Source organism: Petaurus breviceps, unplaced genomic scaffold, assembly GCF_028583685.1.
Source record: "Petaurus breviceps papuanus isolate PSGF00001 unplaced genomic scaffold, PetGlider_PUasm1.0 140, whole genome shotgun sequence".
NCBI lineage: Eukaryota > Metazoa > Chordata > Mammalia > Diprotodontia > Petauridae > Petaurus > Petaurus breviceps.
This window is the reverse complement of record NW_027185698.1, coordinates 47,497,193-47,518,629: the sequence shown is the minus strand read 5'-3', so window position 1 is coordinate 47,518,629 and position 21,437 is coordinate 47,497,193. Positions and strand designations below refer to the sequence as shown.

Below are 21,437 nucleotides of genomic sequence, written 5' to 3'. Positions count from 1 at the left end.
CCTTCCTTCCTTCCTTCCTTCCTTCCTTCCTTCCTTCCTTCTTTCCTTCCTTCCTTCCGGGAAGTGCCCATTAGGTTTAAATTAGATTAGGTTTAAATGAGAAGAGAACAGAAGGCCTCATTACAGATATATGAGCAGGACCTTAACCAATCTAAAATAATTCATAAATGCTGCTGGGAGACCACAATAAGGAGACAGAAAGATGTACAAGATTTCCTAGGCAGAAAAAGTTTCACCTTGTTCAAAGTCACAGAGCAAGGCAGTGGCAGAACCTGGGACTCCTGCTTCTTAATGCAAAATTCTTTCTACTACTCCACAGGTATTGGGATCATAGGATTTAGAGATGGAGGGAAACTATAAAGTGAGAACATGCAGTCCAGGGATTCTTAACCCAGTGTCTGTGAACTTGGGTTAAAATTTTGTTAAACTATTTAAACTTAATTAGTTTTCTTTGTGTTTCTGTGTATTTTATTCATTTATTCTGAAATGGAGTCCATAGGCCCTACCAGACTGCTGAAGGTATCCAAGACACAAAAACCATCAAGGACCTTATAATCAAATTCCTTTATCTGACAGATGAGGAAACCGAGTCACAGAGCCCAGAAGTCCTTTCCCAAGGTCACAGAGGTAGTATTTGGATCCAGATCCTCTGACTTCAGGCCCTTCCTTCTTGTCACTTACTCACCTTATCACGTGTTCCTGACTTGAAGACAAGGACAGAGAGCCTCCTTGGTGTTCTTCCAGTAGAAAATCCCCTTCTTACTACTTGCTTACCTGTGTGGCTTTGAGCAAATCACTTCCCCTCTCCAAACCTGAGTTTCCTCATCTGTGAAGTAAGAGGGTGAGCCTAGATGCCTCCAAAGTCCCTTGGAGAGATCAAGAATGGCAAATAATCATTTAATTCTTCCTTATGATCCAGTTTTTATCTGGCATGGTTTATCTAGTATAGGTGAAAACCCATGACGTGGGACAAGTGTTTTTTCCCTTTCTGGGCCTCAGTTTCCCTGTCTGTAAAGTGAGATGGCCTGCATGGGCCCTTCCTGCTGTAACGCCCTGTGGATGGGCCCTGGAAGAGGGTGCTGGGAGGAATGATAGCCATCATGTTTGTCAAGCCCCTTCCAGTTCCAAAGCCCTTCCCTCCATCATCTCATGTGAAGAAGGCCTCCATTTTTGGCCCACGCACGCTCCAGTAAGTCAGTTATTTACAAATATTACCCAGGTGGGTCCAGGGCCTGGCTCCCTGTCAGCCCTTCACTGTGCTGGTTTCTCTCCTTCCCTGCAGACGTAAACAATGACACTTAGAATTTCCTGTTGGGGAGCCTGGCGGGCAGTGTATGTCTCTGAAGGAAGTGGCTAATTATTTATTAAACCAGGGTGTGCCGAAAGTGGGTTACACACGGCTTCTTGGGCTGCTGGGGGTGGAGGGGAGACGAGAGAAAATCTGTGTTTACACACTCGTGCCTGTTATATGGGAACCAGGAGCTGTGGGGAAGAAAGGAGGTGATTGGGTGGGTCCTGTCATGTTTCTTCATTCGGTTCTTTCAACTCCATTCATCAGCAGTGGCCTGGAGGTCAGCAGGCTGGGTTCAAGTCCATGTTCTGTCTGCCTCTAGTGAGCTCTCTGGCCCAGGAGCGCCCCTAGCTCCCCTCAATCTCTCCTTCCTTTCCTCCTGCTACCTGGGGAGTAGGGGTGGGTAACAGCTGGAACTCCTTCCCTCCTAAGGTTGCTGGAAGGAAGCTTAAGCCCTTGTAGACTCAGAATCAGTGCCTGTGGTGTGCTGAACTGTATATGGGCACTGGTTGAAACATGTACAGAGGAGAACCAGATCCTGTGGTGCCTGCCCTCAGGGGGCTTCTAGTTTAGGGCCGGAGAGGACTGTAATAGACATTAGGATAGAAGGCAAAGATCCCTTCCATATTGTTTGGGGATGGGCTGAAGGCAGGGCTGGGATCAGGGAAGGCTTCATGGAGGAGGAGGAGGTTTTAGTTGAAAGATGGCCACTCTCTCTCCTCCTTTACCTGATGAAGACCACACTGGCTCAGATTGTGATAGATGCTGGAGGATACTTCTCTTACATGACTCTGTTCTTCCCAGCCATTCTAGGGGCCCCTCAGGGCAAGGAACCTCTCTCCTCCTTCCCAGCTCCCCATGTAGGGTGGAGGGGAGTGGGGGCAGAGGTCCCTTGTAGGACTGGGCGCCTCCCATTTCCTGATTTTAAAATTAAGAGGCAACAAAAACATTCTTTTGGTGGCCGTGAAAGTCTTCATAAAGATATTAAACTGAGCTTTAATCTAATACAAGGGAGTTTACAGAGAGTGATGAAGAAAAGCGCTTGGATTGGGCAGGGAGAAGGCGGGATCGTTCTTAGCATCATAGGACCCTAGATTCAGAACTGGAAGGCATCCCAGAAACCATCTAGTTCTCATTCAGTCCTCACAGCAGTCCCAGGGGGCAGATGCTATTATTTTTTTATTTTAGTATATTATTTTTATTTTTCCCCAGTTACATGTAAAAACAAATTTTAACATTCATTTTTAAAACTTCAAGTTCTAAATTCTCTCTCTTCCTCCCTTCCCAACCCCCCTCACTGAAAAGGCAAGCAGTTCGATGTAGGTTATACATGGCAGATGCTATTATTATCCCCATTTTACAGATGAGGAGACTGAAGCCCATAGACATTAAGTGACTTTCTCAATGTCATGAACCTAGTTCCATGTCCCTTATTTTATTAATAGGAAAACTGGAGCTCAGAGAAGAGAGAGGGAGCTTTCTGATGTCACATAGAAAGTTAGTTACAGCATTGAGATGTCAGATATCTATTGAGGGGATTTTATTACCACCTCCTTGTAAAAGTAAGCATTTGACCAGAGCCAAAGGAAATAGAAATCTTTGTTACCGCTTTGTTCTGGAAGGAGGACCCACCGTTCTCTCCTGGTCTCAGCCAGGCTCTGTGGTTCTGTTCCCCACCCTTCGGCAAGGTATTTTCAGTTCCCCCTCCATAAAAGGAGGAGGTTGGATTACATGATCTTTCAAGTGGTTTTTGACTCTATTTTTCAAATGCTTTATTAACTTCTGATTTACATCATTCATTTTCACCAGATTTTGAGTTACAAATTTTCTCCCCATTTTTCCCCTATCCACCGCCCCAAAATAGGGTTTTTGACTCTAACAGTAAAATTTCAAGACTCGATTGTTAGATAAGCCTGGCCAAATATCTGCCCTTGGTGAGATGGAGTGATGGTTGGTTTAGTGGGTAAAGCAGAGACCTTAGAGTCAGGAAGTCAGGATGACCTGAGTTCAAATACTGACCCTAGGTGTGTCACATCCCAATTTATTCACCTGTAAAATAGGGTTAATTACAGCATCTCCCTCCCAGGATTGTGGTGGGGCTCAAATGAGATAACAGAGATAAACTGCTTTTCACACCTTTAAGTGTGATTTAAATATTACCATCCCTCTACTTTGCACCACTGTTTGAGTCACCATTACCTGGCTGGGTGACTTTAGTTGAGTCCTTTCCCTGGGCCTCAGTTTCCCTCTCTGTAAAATGTGAGGACTGGACTCATTTCTCTAGCTGCAGAACTCCTGGTTCTGACCTCCTGTATTCTAAGGGGCCCTCCCAGCTCTGACAGATTTAATTTTTATCAGGGAACTGGATGAGAAGCTGGGCTGCCTTTCTGCAAGTGTGGGCTTTCTCAAAGAAATCTTCTCTTCATGGGATGCGGACGTGTCTGCTATTAAACAGTAAAATATATACAGCCTTTGGGACTCTTAAAACTTCTTTAAAATTTCTTTATAAACTTTACAGTACAGTGTGTAGGTATATACATTTCTTTACAATTTAAGAGGCTGTCCATGGCCCCTGGCCTCCCCAGGAATTTCTTTTTTATAATTGTTTTGGAGTGTTTTTTGGGGGAGTGAGTAGGAATAAAGTCCCTTTTGATGATTTCTCTGGTATGGAATGGGTGGTACGTGGCCAGGGGCTGAAGTTGGGAGAACAGTGGTCCCTTTTCCCTGGATCATTAGATCAGACTCATAGAGCATTTAAGCCTTAGAATATAGGATGGCAGGCCTGGAGGAGATCTTAGAAGGGTCATCAGCCAACTGGTCCCATTGTGCAGGTTGGGAAACAGGCTTGACAAGCGAGTTCTTGGTTAAGGTCCCACAGAGACTCAACAGCAGAGCTGATATTAGAACCGATGTCTTCTGCCTCCCAGGCCACGGTTCTTTGCCCTCTGCCAGCTGCCTGTTGAAAAGCCTTCGCCCATGGGAAGGCAGGAATGTGGAGTGTGAACTGACCCTCCCTTCCCTCTGAGGTGTTGCTAAATCTCTAGCCAAGGCTCCAATTGCTATCAAAACAGAGAGTATCTAGTGGGTTTCCGGAAGGACCGTAAATCAAGTTTTAATACAGGGACGGAGCTTGGGGAGTGCATGAACTTTTCAGTCTGACCCAAGGACTCCTGGTTCTTGTACCCTCATGCCTCTATTTGAGGAGCTCCAAGAGGGAAATGGGGCCTAGGAGCCCCAGTCTTATCAAGTCTCCTTCCCCCAGGGGGTTCTTTCCAGCCCATCCCTTCCCTTTGCCTCCTCTTCAATCTGCTTCCCTCGAGCATTCCCCGAGCATTCCCCTCCTCCTGAAATGTTGGTTGGCCAGCATCCAGGGGTGTTGTGCATGGGGGAGGAACAATTTCTGGGGGATGGGGAGAGTAGGAGGATGGCTGGAATCTTTGTAGAAGGAGAACCGAAGAAGGATCTCTCTCAGCCCCTCCCAGGAGCCTGCCGCCACTGGGATCGCTGATGGGAACGGATACTGACCCAGCTGTTTGGGGAAGACAGGTGTGGGGCTGACCCTTCCCAGGCGAGGCCAGCCTGGGTCCAGGCCCTCTGTCTTCCTTTTAGATGCAAATAGCTCAGCACATTTGTCTGGGTGTAAGTGAGCTGAAATATTTAAACAAATAAAGTGATGGTGAGCACTCTAGCGTTGTCCAGGTATCCCATGATGTGTTTTCACAAAGGGAAGTATGCATACACTCACATGCACCCAGGGACAGAGAGGCCAATTCACAGTATATGGAGCCATGAACAAGGCATAGGAAGATGCCCATTCAGCCACAAAGCTCCACAAAGAAATAACTAAACACACAGAGAGATGCAGAGACAGAAATGTACACAGAGACAAAATTTGTATGCATTTGTGTGTGTGTACTTTTGTGTCCCCATGTTTTACCGAGTTGTGGACAGCCTTAAATGCCAGGTAGAGGAGTTTGAACTTTCCTTGGGAAGCAATAAGGAATCATTTAAGATTCTTGAGGAGGGAAATGACCCAATTAGATCTATGATTTAACAAAGATCTTTCTTTTTAAAAAAAGTTTTAAATTTTTATTCCAAACTTAACAAACACCAAACAAAATCTAAATTTCCATGTATGTAGGAGAACAGAAAAAGAGGATTGTCCACAAAACTGTAGACCTCTATTCTGTACAGCTTGCCTAAGGAAGATTATTCTAAAAGGACTGGTAAAGGATAAGACTAGGGGCAGAAAAACCTGTTAGGAAGCTACTGTCCAGTCAGGTGATGATAAAGGTGGTGTGGCAGGGGAGGGAAGAGAGAAAGGAATTAGTTTGAGAGGTGTAGCCATGGAAGGCACAAGACCCTGATGATTGGTTGTAGGAGGCAAGGAACAAGGAAGAACCAAAGGTAAGTCCAAGACACACAGCTCAGGTTTTATTATGACAGTTATTGAGAAAATAGTATATACTATAAAACATTGAGGTTATGTAACAGGAGCTTTGGTTCCTCATTCTTCTGGAAGATAGGCAGACAGACAAAAAATTTATTAAGGTTTTACCATGATACAGTCATTGTGCCAAGTGCTGGACTTGCAAATAGGAGGCAAGACAGTCCTGGCCTCAGGGAGCTTACATTCCAGCAAAGATAATATCACTTACCTCCTTGCCTCCTCCATTGGGATATCTGGGTATTGCAAGGAGGTTCCTTTACTATCTTGGTTTCTGTTCTAGAACTGTGTGGCTTTCCAGATTCTGAGCTACCCAGATCTTCCAGTAATGGGCTTGTAAATTAGAATGTGATAGATGCCGAGATTATCAGTGACATGGGGTCATTCAAGCAAGAGATTCCTGGAATAGGCTGGGAGATTCAGGGGAGGCTTTATTTCTGAGCCTACTGTCTGCAGCAGGTCTCTGTTGAGGATGTTGAGGTCACTTGATCCTGGCAAGCTCACAGCCTTGTAGAGGAGACAAGATACTGACACAGAAGTGAAGGAAGAAGACAAAATTCCAACATCAGACTTCAAAAATTTAGTCAAATTCAGTAAACACTTATGAAGTGCGTCTTGAATACAAAGCCCTTTTGCTTGGCGCTAAAAATGGCCCCAGATAGTAGATGGGCATCTAGGTGGCAGAGTTGATGGACCACTGGGCTTGAGTCAGAAAGATCTGAGGTCAAATCTAGCCTTAGACACCAACTGTGTGACCCTGGGCAAGTCACTTAATCCTGTTTGCCTCAGTTTCCTCATCTTTCAAATAGGGACAATAATAGCACCTACTTGCAGAGTTGTGTGAGGATCCGTATGGTACATAGTAGGCAGTATATAAATGTTAACTATTATTATTACCAGATAGCATGCTTTAGTGAAAATGAACATTGGACTTTTTGATCAGGAGAGATCTGGGTTCTAATCCTGACTCTTAACGTCTTTTAGCTGTGTGACCTTGGGCAAATCACTAAACTCTTATGCATTAGTTTCCTCATCTATACCATGATAATTATCCTTGCCCAAGCTTGCTCACAAGGCATTTATAAAATCTCTTATCAGGACAGCCTTTTGTAGAATGTTTTGTTGTTCATTCATAACCCCATTTGGTGTTTTATTGGCAAAGATTTTGGAGCAGTTTGCCATTTTATTCTCCAGTGCATTTTACTGATGAGGAAACCGAGGCAGCATTAGGTGATTTGTCCAAGGTCACACAGTGAGTAAGTATGTGAGGTTGGATTTAGGTTCAGGTCTTCCTGACTCCAGGACCAGTGCTCTGTCCTCTGCATCACCCAGCTGCCCTTGTAGAACTTAAAGCCTTGTTATTGTTGCTGCTTCTATCACTGTCCCCACTGAGTGGGTAGTGGGGGCTCAGAGAAGGGGAGGAATCAATGTGGGCTAGGGATGGAATGGGAAAGACTCAGGGGAGAGTCAAGGCTTCAGCAGGACCATGGCAGGTGAGAAACAGGAAGAACAAGGTGGCATCCTTTCAAAGCATCACTGGTCATCATCCTCACAGCAGCTTGTTAAGAGAAGTGGGAGAGGGGTTATCTCCATTTGACAGAATGGAAAGCCAATGTCCATTCTCATGTATAATCAATATATTGTTTGCCTTCTCAAGGGGTGGGGGAGAGAGAATTTGGAACTCAAAACTTTTAAGAAATGAATGAGAGAAAAATTTTGAAATGTAATTGGGAAATATTTACTGAAATAAAATTTAAAATATGTATTTTATAAATATATACGTGTAAAACTGAGGTCTGGCATAGATATATGTATGTGCGCACACACATGTATACATACCACACGCACATATACACAACATACATGCGCAAACATACATATATGTGTGTGTACATATACGTGTGTGTGTGTATTCTACAGCTGTTAGTGGCAGGCCTGAAGCTAGACCTCATGTGTCCTGACTCCCAGGCTAGGGCAACTTCCCTAGGCCAGCACCTTCTGGTCCTTTTGAATCCCACATCCAGCTCCATGGGGAGAGAGAGGGGAGGTTAGAACAGGAAGAGAAACTAGCTCCTTCCAGCTCTGGGCCCTGGGAAGGTCCAGCCCCAGATAGCTGGGTTGGGGGACACGCAAGGAATCTTAACTCACCAGATCCTCTGTTGAGGATCCAAGGTTGATTTGGCCCAAGATTGATCTGTGTGTCCCTGGAGTGGGAGTGAGGGGGCAGGGAAACGGAAGGGAGGCTAGGTCAGCAAGGAGTGGAATCAGCACATTGGAAGGACGATCCTGGGCTGTTTGGTAAAGAAATGTGCTATCTTGCAAATTCTTCATCCCCACCAACTGCTCTGCTTCCCTCTGCCATTCTCCCACCTCCTGGGTGACCACAGACTGACCTTTAGAACTTCTGTACCTAGAAATGCATGAAGGAATTAGAACTCCTTGTTTTTAAGGGCCTGTTCTGTTACTCATTTGGGCTTCAGAGTATCTGAGGAGCAGTCATGGAAGAGCTAGGAAGGGACACGGTTTCCCTGGGGCTTGGAGGTGGGTGTGAGTGAGTGTGGTAGTGTGTGTGTGTGTGTGTGTGTGTGTGTGTGTGCGTGCGTGTGCGCACGTGCAGTCTGAGGAGAGGGAGAAATCATAGTGCTGGACAAGGAAGCAAACTTGTTTTCTTTCCTTTTTAATTTTTATTCTGAATTAAAGTGAGCGTTTCCTTATGTAAAGTAGAAGGGAGAAGAAAGTAGATTGCATGGGAAACTGCCAGTCTCTTTTAGGATCCCTTGCTAGTCTTTTAAAGTAGATAATAATTTCAACATGTAACTTTCAAAGCTATCTTGTTTGTCTACGTCTCATGTCATTCTCTTTCCTGTTGATTTGTAAAAATCTTTCATGCTCTTTTCTTTCTTTCTTTTTTTTTTGGATTATGCTCTGTCTTCTTCCCTCCCAGCACTCAGCACATAGTAGGTTCTTTAAAAAATATTTATTGATCAAATAATTGATTGGGAAAAGGAATTTTAAAACTCTTTATAACTAACATGCACAGTGAAGCAAAACAAATTCCCACCTTGGTCTTGTTTGAAAAGTGAGATATCTTCTGTACCTTGAGTCTATCCCCTTCTCTCTCAGGAGCAGAATCATGGCTAGTCTTTATATTGCTAAGAGTCATGTTGCAAAGTTATTGTTATCTTAGTTTGTTGGATAATGCTGTTGTGATTGTGAATATTGTTCTTAGGGCACAAAGTAAATTGTTATTAAAGACTGAGGAGCCTTTGGTGGTGGGAAAGCATCGGTCCTCGAATCTGGAGACCTGGGTTTGAATCTTAGTTTTGCCATTTATTATCTGTGTGACTTTGATCAGATCACATCTTTTTTTCTGGGACCTCAGTTCCTCTATAAAATGAGGGAGTTGCCTTAAATAGTCTCTATTGGTCCTGTGATTCTATGAAGTTCAAGAAATGAGTCAACTTTTCTGTGGTTGTACCAATAATAGGTGTCAAACACTGGGAATCCATCTGAGGTCTCCCAACTCTCAGGCCAGTGCTGGTGTAAGGGGCAGAGTGGTGAATCATCGGACTGTTGGAAGAGAACCCAGCTCAATGCTATTCCCTCTTGTCCTGCAGGCCCTCCGAGGATCTCCGACCGAGTGGTCCCCAGGCAGTCGGCAAGGCTGGGGAGGACCATCAAACTCCTGTGTCCTGTGGAAGGGGACCCACCACCCCTCACCATGTGGACTAAGGACGGGCGCACCATCCACAGCGGCTGGGCCCGTTTTCGGGTCCTCCCCCAGGGCTTGAAGATCAAAGAAGTGGAACGAGGAGATGCTGGTACTTATGTATGCAAGGCCACCAATGGCTTCGGCAGCCTGAGTGTCAATTACACGCTCATTGTGATGGGTGAGTGTGATCATGCCCTGAGAAAGGGTGGACAGTGGTGGGCATAGGAGAGACAGAGGGTGAAACCAGGCCTGAGCTGAGTGTAGGGGGCTTGGTGGATAGAAGGGTAGTAGGGGAAAAAGACTGGAGATGACCAGACCCATACAACATGGCGTCCTTGGAAGGGATATTCTCAGGCCAGTGCTCAGTACCAACCATAAGGCTTTTGTTACATGGGGAGTGTGGCCAGCGGGAATGACATGGTCAATGTTGGACATAAGGTGGGATGGTCGGTGATAGACATCTCAGACCCCGTGCAGAGAATGTTTCAGAGTAGCCAAGAGCACAGAAAAATGGCAAGGAAAGACAAGCACAAACAATTTAAGAAACTAGGGAGTAGAATGGAAATAGCATTGAGTTTAGAGTCCCAGGAGTTGGGTTCAAGTGCTGACTCTGCCATTTGATATGTGTGTGCTAGCCCTTTGACCTCTCTCTGCCTCAGTTTCTGCATCTGAAGAAAGAAGAGGGGGTTAGGCTAGAAGGGCATTTGGATACTTTTTCTGTGTCTGCATACTAGGAGGCCTCTTATATGTGAGCCCATGTGTATGATTTGGGTGTGTTTGATTCCCTTGAACCTGAGGCAAAGTATAGAAAGGAAAATATGGGATTGAAGTATGGGGGGGGTGTCACATCCTCCTTTGGCCTGGGTCCTCTGGTCAGTTTCTAATTGAGAACTGACACAGAAAGGGCTGCCCCAGTAAGTGGTGAGCTCCCATGCCTAGAGGTCTTCAAGCAGAGACTGAATGGCATCCCTTGTTAGGGATGCTGTAGGTGAGGTCCTTGTGGATGGCTTGGCTTTTATTGTTTCTAACCTTAAACATAGGACTGGGAATGAGGAGACCTGGATTTGGGTTCCATCTTGAATACTCAGTGACTGTGTGACCTTAAATATACCACTTTTCCTCGCCTTGGCCTCAGTGTCCTCATCTGAAAAATGGGAACATTAATACTTTCACTACCAATCTCCCAAGGTTGTTGGGGGAAGCACTTTGGAAAGATTGGGGTGCTCTAGCTGAAGGAGCTGTTACTTTTTGTTGGAAAATGAGGTTCACAGGCTCTCTTGTTGGAATCCTACATCAGAGTATCAAGGGATTCCAGCATGTGAATAGCTGTGTGGCTCTGGGGAAGTCCCTTCTCTCCCAGGCTATTTCCTCATCTCTGCAATGAAGGAGTTATATGTGTTGATCTTGGTCTATAGAGTTCTTTTCTTTGGTGTTGGAAGAGCTTGTTTCACAGAAACTCCTGAGATGATCCGTTCCAGCTTCATAATAGCTATTAACAGCTAGCGTTTGTATATCTCTGTCCGGTTTGTGAAGTGCTTTATATTATGTTTATCTCATTTGATCCCGACGACAACCCTGGGAGGTAGGGGCTCTTATTATCCCCATTATACAGATGGGGAAATAGAGACAGACAGAGTAAGTGTCTGAGGCTAGGTTTGAACTGTGATCTTCTGAGCCCTAGGACCATTCATCACTGTAGCCAATGCTCTCCCTGGCTAGGTGGTCCATTCAACTTTTCCTTAAACATTTTCAATGACTGAGTTTATCCTCTTTCCCCACCCTACAAAGTAGCCCCTTTCTTCGTTGGACAGCTCCAGTTGGGAATCTCCTCCCAGCGGTGCCCAAATCTATAACTTATATCCATTGGTTCTAGAGATGGATGAGATGGTTCTTACCCTCAATGAGCTTCCAGTGTTGGGGGGAAGGGAATGAGGTGAGGGGATAAAGGGTGTATACAAATAATCATATTGTAGAGAAAAGGTTCTGAGAAAATGGAGGAGGGATTGATCACTTCTAGTGAGGAGGTCAGGGAAGTCTTCATGAAGGAGATTGTATTGTAATTATACCTGTAAAGGCAGGTAGGTATTTGAAAGGCAGAGAATGGTGTGTGTATGTGTGTGTGTGTGTGTGTGTGTGTGTGTGTGTGTGATATTTCTGTAGTGGATAACAGTATAATTAAGCCAACCAGAGCACAGAGTTCTGGTGGGGAGTAGTTTCAGATAAGCCTGTAAAGGTAGCAATGGTGCTGTATTGTGGAGGGCACTGAATGCCAGTTTATTCAGCAGCCCAGTGAAGGTTTCTGAGCTTTTACTGTCCATCATTTATCTTGATTTCTTCTTCTGGATCTCCAGGTCATTGGGCCCATGGGCTGCATGGGTTTATAGAATATAGAATAATATAGGACCATAGAATTCGGAGCTGAAAATGAACCTTAGAGAGCATTTCCTCTATGTTCCGTATTTTATAAAGGAGGAACCGGAGAGATCCAGCCCTCTCCACTCATGTGTCAGGGCTGAGAGCCTCCGCAGGCCAGAGGCAGTGTGCCAGTCTCCTCCTCAGCTGACCTCTGCAGCCCCTTTGGACACCTGATGCTCCTGCTTCTCCTCAGGCCTCATCAGTTCAGAGAAAGGAGCTCATCCTGCTCGTGGCAGAAGCCCTGGGTGGCGAGTCAGGAAAGCTGGCTTCTGCCCCTGGCTCAGCCTCCAGCTGGCTGGGTGACCTTGGGCCAGCCCCTTCCCCGCTCTAGCCGGGCTTCCCTTTCCCTGCCTGGCAAGTGAGGGGCAGACTAGATGCCTTTCCTTCCGCCCGGACCCTTCTTCCCAGCCAGGCCAAGGGAGCTGCTTTTTGGTGTTTCAGGTTTTTCACAGCTTGTTCTGCCGTCAGCGCCATTTGACGCGAGGCTTGTGGGGGAGCATTTTACATGAGAAGGATCATCCCTCTTCTCTTCTTTTATGACCTGCACAAGGCGCCCAGAGCAGCAGTCACCAGCAAACATCTGTTTGCTCTCGCAAAGGCTCCTGCTGCTGGTTCTGAGGGCTTCGAGTTGTGGGTGGAAAAAACCCAGAGCCGTACAGTGGGACAATGTGGTTTGCATTAGTGTGTTCCAGTGAACTCCTCGGCCCGTGGCCCAGCATCTCGACAGAGGGGGAGTGGAGTTTCTGGGCTGGTGAAGCTTCTAATCGTAATGTGGCAGAGCTGGGGCCTTAGGGTAGAGGAAAGAAAATGGCGTGGAGGTGATTTGGGTTTGAATCCCGGCTCCGGCACCTCTTCTTCTGTGACCATGGCCAACTCCCTCAGCCTCTCTGAGTTGTGGTTTCTTCCTGTAAAATAGGGATAATAATCCTGGTACTCTGCACTTTACAGGGCGGTTATGAGGAATGTATTTTGTAAACCACTACAGAAACGTGAGCAGTTACTACTGTTATTAGACACCATTGAGCCCAGCCCCTTCATGTTCTAGAGCAGAAAGTGAAGACTCATAAAAAGGAAGTCATTTAGAGGGTCATAAAACCAGTTCTAGAGCTGGAAGGGCTCTTAGAAATCACCCGAGCCAAGTCTCTCATTTTCCAGAAGAGGAAACTGAGGTGGGGATGAAGCCCTGAGTAGGGAAATGACCTGGCCAAGGTTTGTTGTCGCTGGTTTGTTTCAGTTGTGCCTGGCTCTCCATGACCCCATCTGGGATTTTCTTGGCAAAGATACTGGAGTGGTTCCCCATTTCCTTCTTCAGCTTATTTTGCAGATGAGGAAACTGAGGCAAACAGGGTTAAGTGACTTTATCAGGGTCACACAGCTAGTAAGAGTCTGAGGCCAGATTTGAACTCAGGTCCTCCTTGATTCTAGGGACAGCAGTCTTATCCATTCACCACCTAGTTGCCCTGGCCAAGGTTACACCGCAAATTAATGTTAGAGGCAGGGCTTGAATCCAGTGCCGACCCCCCCCCTCCCTCTGCCCCAGCTGACTAGTATATCTTACAGACAAAGAGGTCTCTTGAATTTGAAGACAATGATACAGTATCCCCTTGGCCCTATCTTTTTCAAGATGGGTTTCTTCCAGTTTTCCTGGTTTCTCTAAAAGCCTTATTCCCTAGGAGGGAAATCAAGGGCACAGTAGAAGGAGATATCTTTGTGGGAGGGTTTGTTAGTACTTAGAGTCAGCTTCCCAGCCACATGAGAGCTGATGAGAGCCCTGCTACGTCTGAGGGTCTTGGACCCCTTCTTCTGCTCTAGGGCAGTGTGAGGTAGGTGAGATCAGTTCTATGTGAAATTAAGAAAGATTTTCTGCAGCAGGGAATAAATACCAGTATTGAAGGAGGAGAAGAATTTCAGTAGGAGAGGAAAGTGTCTCCTAGGCTTAGGATGCGGTTTATGTTGAGAGAGGGCTGGCTGAAATCAGGGAAAAGCCAGTATTCCTGTGTGTCTGGAAAAGACCCTGGAGGAAAGGGGAGATAGATTGAAAAGATATAGAAAGGTCACATGTTGGCTGTCCTTGAATATCAGGCTCTGGATTTTGAGGAAATGAAGAGGGGTGTTTCCCAAGGACATAAACATATTGTTCCTCCAGTGTATGTGACTGGCATCCCTCCTGTGCCCAGCTCTGTGTCCAGCCTTGGATCCCCACCTCTTAGACTGGTCTGAGCAGAGTCCTGGAGCCTTCGGTCCCTGGCATTGAGCTGCTGGCTCTGGCTGTGTCTCTGTAACCAGGCAGATCGGGCTGAAAGTATGGATACAAAATGGGTGATGCCCTACAAACAGGCTGAACTTGGAACTTGGACTTCCAAGACCACAGTTCTAAGCCTGACCCTGTCATTGACCGTGTGACCTTGGTCAAGTCACTGGAGTTTTCTGGGCTTCACTTTCTCATCTGTCAAATGATGGTCCTTAAGATTCCTTCCAAGTCTTAATCAGTGATAGAATCTATGCTAGACATGACTGAGCAAGATTGTGAGCAGGGTTAAAAACATTACCCCTGGTTTCTGAGAAGTATAATCATATGTGTGGATGTTTATGTGTGTATATATATGTATATGTATATATATATTATGTAAGTTTTATAAAAATGCTTTATGTACACTTGAGCTTCAGAACTCTGTGGGGGTAATGCTACGAGTATTATGATACCCATTTTATTGATGAGGAAACTGAGGCTTCTATAGAGAAGCTGGGACTCACTCATACTCACATCGCTAAGAAGTGTCAGAGGCAAGATTTGACCCCACCTGGGTTTTCCTGACCACAGGTCAAGTATACGCTTCACTCACTCATCCCTGAGATGAAGTTTTCAGAATCCCAGCATTATCCGTGGCCCAGAAGGCAGCTCAAGGATGTTTGCTAAACTGCAAGGAAGGCTAGATTTGGAATCCAGGGACCTGGGTTCAAAACCTGACTCCAGACCTCAGTTTCCTCTTAATGAATCAGAGCGGGCCAGGGCTGAGCCAAGCAAGCAGAAAAGATGTTTCTGTCCTCTTTCCAAACTCATATCTCTTTCATGTTACTTGGTTGGGGAGTCAGAGGCATAAAAAACCTTTGGCCCGTTTCATTTGGTAAACAATCTTTTTATGAGATGCCTCATTTTCTGGGAGGGGAGTTAAGAACATACTCCTGGGGAAGGGGGCAGGGCTCAGAATTAGGCCCAGTTCTAAGGCCTTTGACCAAATCAGTGCAATGAGCATTTATTAAGTACCCACTGTATGTAAAGTCTTACCTTAGGGAGAGTTCTTAACCTTTTTTATGTTATAGAATGCTTTGAAGCCTATGGATTCTTTCTCAGAATAATGTTTTTTTTTTTGATGCATAAAGCAATGTACATAGAATTACAAAGGAAACCAATTATGTTGAAATATAGTTATCAAAATATATAAAAAAAGCAAATTTATGGATGCCATGTTAGGAACCTCAGGCCTCTAAGCATGGGGCTCTATAGACCCTCCAAAAGCTAATCCTACATTCTCTCTCGTCCCTGTTCCCAGTAGCGTGTGTGAACAAGGGTGTTCATGCCAGTACCGACATGTGTATGAGAGTACATTCTCATGAGTTTTTACACTCCCACATTCACAATCCCAGTTATGAACACAGTAAGCTTATACACAGTGCCCTTTACTTTATGTCTATATGCATCCCAAACCATGCACACACATGCATTCACAGTGGCACACATGTATGCCGACAGCCAACACATATTTATGGGCACAACCCAACATTCGTACATGTGTAGTCACATGTGCACACATATAAATCTACTCAGAGACATGTAGGAATATACACCTAGATCAGTGGTGTGTGTGCATACACACACACATATACACACTCACAGATACACTCATCCAGACAATGTCCCTGCTTTATCTCTCTTCTGTCCCCTGTGTGAACAGGGGTTCATGGTCCCCCTTCCCCTTGAACCATAGTGTTCCTCCTGCCCCATGGCATCACACGCATTTCTGACCTTGTACGGAGCCCCCACCCTCCAACGCTGCCCTGGCCCCGGCGCCTGCCCCCTGCCGTCTGTCCTTTCTCGTTGGCATTGATCAATATTGACTTTATTTTGTTGGACTCCATTTCAGAACAGCTTGTGATCTTTCTTCAGAAGGGTGATGGGGAGAGGTTTGGGGGAAGGTCACTGTGGTGTAGAATGATAACCTGGTTGTGGTTAGACGTTGCTGCTTTGTTTATCCCTGGATCCCCCCCAGCAGATCCTGGTACACAATGGGTGATTAATAAATACTTCTTACTGGGTTGTTGAGTGTGTGTCGCAGTGCATTGTGGGTGGTGTGACTGGGTCAGTCAGCTTGAATGTGTGTTTATATAAGTGTGATTTTCTCAGGCTGAGGGGGAACGACTCCCATCCTGAACTATCCAGCTGCCCTGAATATTTGTCAGTGGTTAGAAGGGTGATTGATTTCTACTCCCTCTCCTACTCAAAACAGACACGCAGGCCAAGGTTGCTGGTCCATGGAGGATTGGGCTGGACTGGGCTAGGCTGAGGAGGGGAGAGGAGGGGAGTGGGGGAAGAGGCCCATCTCTTCCCTCTCACAAGGACACCCCAACTCCATCCTAGGCTTCCACCAGTGACAAGCCATCAGTTACAAATGCTAGCAAAGAGGCTTCTCAGACCTCTCCTCCTCTGGGCATTCTACGTGGCCCAGGGATGAGGGATGCAGGTTGATTTTCACAATGTACGTTTCACTGGGGATATCCCAAGGACACTCAGACTGGAGGGGATGGGTGACCACATGGGTGGTCTGGGAATTGTTGGGGGATGATTCAAACAGAGATGTGAAGGGGGATTACAGGCTCTTCAGCAGTCATAGGCAGACCCCCTCCCTGCCCAAAGACACAGCCTTGACTTCTTAAAAGAATCATAGAGAGCCAGAAGAAATGGCCTTAGAGACCATCTAGACCAACCCCCCTCATTTTACAGGGGTGGAGACTAATGCCCAGATGAGGGATGGGACATTTCCAAGGTCACACAGTTAGTGGCACATTGAGACTTAGGTCTAGCTCTCCCAACCTGGTGTTCATTCATGTACCCTCCCTTGTTTTTCCCAAAGGGCATAATTGATGCTCTGTAAATGTTTTGTGTTTTTTATTATTCAATTTTAAAACTTATTATTCTATTTTAAACATTCTTTTCTTTTTCAATTTTGAGTTCCAAATTCTCTCCCTCTCCCACCCACTGAGAAGACAAACAATATATGATGACAGTTGTTCTATAAATATTTGTTAATCCTTCTGTCTTCCCCAGACTGTGAAGTCTCCGAGTTCAGGGCCTGGGTCTCTTCCTTCTTTGTCTCCCCAAGATGGAGAGTTCTCTGAAGACAAGATCTGGGTCTTTTATTTTCGGCATACTGCTACAAATTTATTCAGCATCTACTAACAGCATAGCACTGTGCTAAGCATTGGTGTTAAAAATTCAATTCAAATTCTTAAGCCCCTCCTATGTGCTAGGTACTGGGACTATAAAGATATGAAAAAACCAATCCCTTCTCTCAAGGAGTTTATGTGTGTATGTGGGAGAGATTGATAAGACTTGGCATCTGATTGAATTTGGGAGGGTAGGGGTAAAGGAGAGGAGAAAGTTAGGGATGCCCCCAAAGTTGTTTAACCAGGCTGGCTGGGAGAATATCTGGGGGAGGGGAAGTTTGGGAAGCTAACTGGAAGATGAGTTCTGTTTTGGACCTGATGCATTTGAGATTCTAATGGGACATCCAGGCAGGCAGATGCCAACTGCATGTTTGACTGCAGAGAGATGCAGGCTGGTTCTATGGATTAGGGCGCCACCTGCCTAGAGATGACCACTGGACCTTTGGGGGAGGTCACCGAGAAAGGGTAGAGACAGGAGATTAGATCAGCCTTGGTGACAGAGCTTGTGTGTAGGAGGCAAGGTGAAACAGCAAACACTCCTGAGACAGAGAACTCAGAGTCACAAATGCCAGACAAAGAGAGGGTATCCAGGAGGTGGAAGGTCAGCACTGTAGAGAGAGATCACTGACAGGGAAGGAAGAAAGGCCCTAGAACAGAGCAATTAAGCGTTTCCTGGGAGTCATCAGAGAACAGCTTCAATTGAGAGGTAGCCTTGGAAGACAGATAAGAAGTCAAGAAGTGAGTGGGAGGTGGGAAAAGGGAAGCCAGAGTGTAGACAACTTTCTAGGAGTTTGGCTGTGAAAGGAAGGATGAGAACTTGAGGGGTAGGTCAAGTCAAGGGTTTTTTAAGATGGTTTTTAAAGAGATTTGGGTCTGTCTGCACAGAGCAGAGCCAGGATCAGCTAGGGAGATTGAAGATAAGAGTGAAGGGGAAGAGAGGAGAATGGGGGAATGAGGCTGATCCAAGGGCAAGCTCCCAGCAGAGATAGGAAAAGGTGGGATCCAGGGGCTAAGAGGTGGTTCTTTCCTTACAAGGAGGAGGGTCTGCTTGTCCTCAAGGACCAGAGAAATGTCAATGATGTGGACAATGTAATAGGAGAGAGGAAGAGACCCTAGGCTGAGTGGTGTGTGTGTGTGTGTGTGTGTGTGTGTGTGTGTGTGTGTGTGTGTTCTCAAGCTTGTGTGATTCCTCCCCCATTTCCCAAGGGTAGAGAACTATCAGCCTGAGTTGCACAAACCTGGTCACATCAGGATATTTGGCATTTTGAAATTTATCTGGACCCCCTGAAACTTCTTCCATACTCCTAACACAGGTCATGTTTGATAATGATGATGAGATTTCATACTGATGAACTCAATTATAGAGTCAAAGGTCTAGAGCTGGACAGGATCTCAGACTATCCAGTCCAACCTCACCTTTTTTGCAGATGAGGAAGCTTAGACACTGAGAGGTAAGTGACTTCTCCAAGGTCACACAGGCAGTAAGTAGCTGAGTCAAGTCCTCAGACTGAATTTTTTTACCCTGCTGCCTGCTTTCCATGGTACAGGATGCTGAGCAGGGTAGATGGTAGCTTGTGTGAGAGTAATTTAGATTAGGATTTCTTAACTAAGAGTGGGAGAACTTTTTGTGTGTTTTAAAAAATATTTTGATAACTATATTTCAATATAATTGGTCCCCTTTATATTTTACTCTTGGAATTTAAAAATGTTATTCTGAGAATAATAGGGCTCATCAGACCCCCCATGAGGGGTAGTGGTGGCTGTGACATGAATTAGTTTGAGGGCCCTTGGTCTGGGAGTGTTAATGGTCTTCGAGCTCCAGATGTGTCAGCAGTGTGATAATGGTGGCCCCAATTAATGGCATCCTTGGCTGAAGTAAGACCCAGTATCCAAGGGATAGAGAAGCTACTCCTGTTATCTGGCCCTTTCCCTGGTGAAAGTCCCATCCAGAATATTGTATTCATTGCTGGATGCCACAATTTAAGAACATTAACAGGTTGGTGGGTGACCCATGTGGTGAGGGGACTGAAGGAACTTTCTTATAAAAATCACTTGTGTGTCCTGGGAACCTTTATTAACTGGAGAAGTGACTTGGCACAGGATGTTTGAAGAGCGGTCATAGAGAAGGTTCTGCCCAATCAGCAAGCACTTATTAGGCACCTACTGTATGACAGGTCCTCTGTTTGACCTTTTGCCTTAGAATGTCAAACCAAAAACAGGCATGTTTGCTGCAGAGGGCACAGATCTGGGCTCAGTGTAAGGAAAAACTTCCTAAAAATTAGGACTATCTCCAAGTAGCAGGCTCTGCCTCTAGAGAACCTGGGCTCTCCATCAGTGGAGACCAGATGGCCACTTGGAGGGGATGTTGATTTTGTTCAGTCGTTATTCAGTCATGTCGGATTCTTTATGACCCCATTTGGAGTTCTCTTGGTGAAGAGACTAAGGTGATTTGCCATTTCCTTCCCCAGCTCATTTTACAGATGAGGAAACTGAGGTGAACATAGTTAAATGACCTGTCTAGGGTCACAGAGCACTTAAGTCTCTGAGGCCAAATTTGAACACAAGGAGATGAGTCTTCCTTACTCCAGGCTCAGTGTTCTTTCCACTGTATACCTGAATTATATTAGGGATCCTTAACTTGGAGTCTTTGAACTTTTATATATATATATATATGCATGTATATGTGTATGTCTATGTGTGTATATGTATGTCTATATGTATGCATGGATGTATATATGTTGACCACTATAATTCAATACAATGGGTCTCCTTTGCAATCTTCTGTATTTATCTTATGCATTTAAAAACATGATTCTGAGGAGTCCATCAGCTTCCCTAGAACTGCCAAAGGTGACCATGACTCAAGAGGTTAAGAACCCCTGAATCAGATGGTCCCAAGGGTTCCTTCCAACTCTGAGATACTCTGAGAAATCTGTGAGGTGGAAGTCCTGTTGTGTATGTGAGGTGTCTTTGTCTAGGGGTACTCTGTTCAATCTACACATGCCCTGTGGAGGAGGCTGAGAGGGCCTGACTCGGTCCATGCTGTCAGGGAGCTCAGAGCTTCCTAAGATGGCCACAGAGGTAATTAGGGTACTAGGCAGGATGCATGAAGGCCCAGGAGAGAGGCACTGGTAAGTGCTCCTTTGGAGGAGGCCATGGCACTGTTGAAGTCATAGAGCTTGGGTTCTCATCCTGGCTCTGCTACTTAGCTGTGTGACCCTGGGCAAGTTCATTCTCCTCTCTGGGCCCTAGTTGAGGGAGAGACTTGATTGCTAAGGGTTTTCTCTGCTCTTTTCCTCCAGGCTTCCACTTTGGGGGTGGGATTGGAAAGAGGTGCCATAGAAGCTGAGTTTCAACAGGTCAAAAGATAGGGTTGGTAGGACATCTGAGGGGAGATAGTGAGCCAAATCATGGAGATAGACAGTATTGAGGGGTTGGTAAGTTGCATATTCTGATTGGAACATAGGATGCATGAAGGGGGAGTAGTAGATGACAAAGCTGGAAAGGTGGGTTGGTGCTAGATGCAGGGAGTCCTTGAGTGCCGAGTTAATACTCAGAGGTTCAGCACTGTGGGGGGGCACCCCCTTCCTGGCAGATGCCATAAGGGGATGGAATCTGGGGCTTCTCTGGCAGTCTGGTTCACAGCCTGGCCTGACTAGAGACCTTGGTTGGTTTCTGCCGGCACCCAGCAGAATGTGATAGCCGGAGCCAACATCTGGGATTCATTGGTGGCCTGGAGCCTAAGCAAACACTAGGTATTTCCCCAGTCCTGGCTTCCCTCTCTTCTGGCTCCCGGCTGCCTTCCTTGCTGTCCTCGTGTCCAGAGAGAACGCGCTGATGACAATACCAGCCGCCGCAGGCCCCTTCTCTGGGACCTGCTGCTCAGCCATAGAGAAAGTCTCTCCCTGACTCAGACACATTCACCAGAATGTGGGGAGAGGGTAGGATGAGAGTGTGAAGGGTAGAGTGGAAGAGATGGAAGGCTCCCATAGCCTAGAAATCTCTCCTTGACAACATTGTTACTGAGGTTGGAATTCTATTAAAACATCACTTCTTTTCTTCTCTTCTTCTCTTCCTCCTTTCCTCCCTCCCTCCCTTCCTCCCTTCCTTCTTCCCTTCCTTCCTTCCTT

General features: G+C 45.9%; 1 protein-coding gene across 4 annotated transcripts in view; it reads left to right on the top strand.

Moving 5' to 3' along the window:
- The window catches only part of FGFRL1 (fibroblast growth factor receptor like 1), a 135,251-nt gene that overhangs the window by 72,501 nt on the left and 41,313 nt on the right, over positions 1 to 21,437 (top strand). For all 4 annotated transcript variants that reach the window (XM_069071636.1, XM_069071612.1, XM_069071619.1 and 1 more), the window contains exon 3: positions 9,356 to 9,628. In XM_069071636.1, coding sequence (XP_068927737.1) covers positions 9,356 to 9,628 — 273 coding nt within the window. The remainder of the gene's footprint in view (positions 1 to 9,355; positions 9,629 to 21,437) is intronic.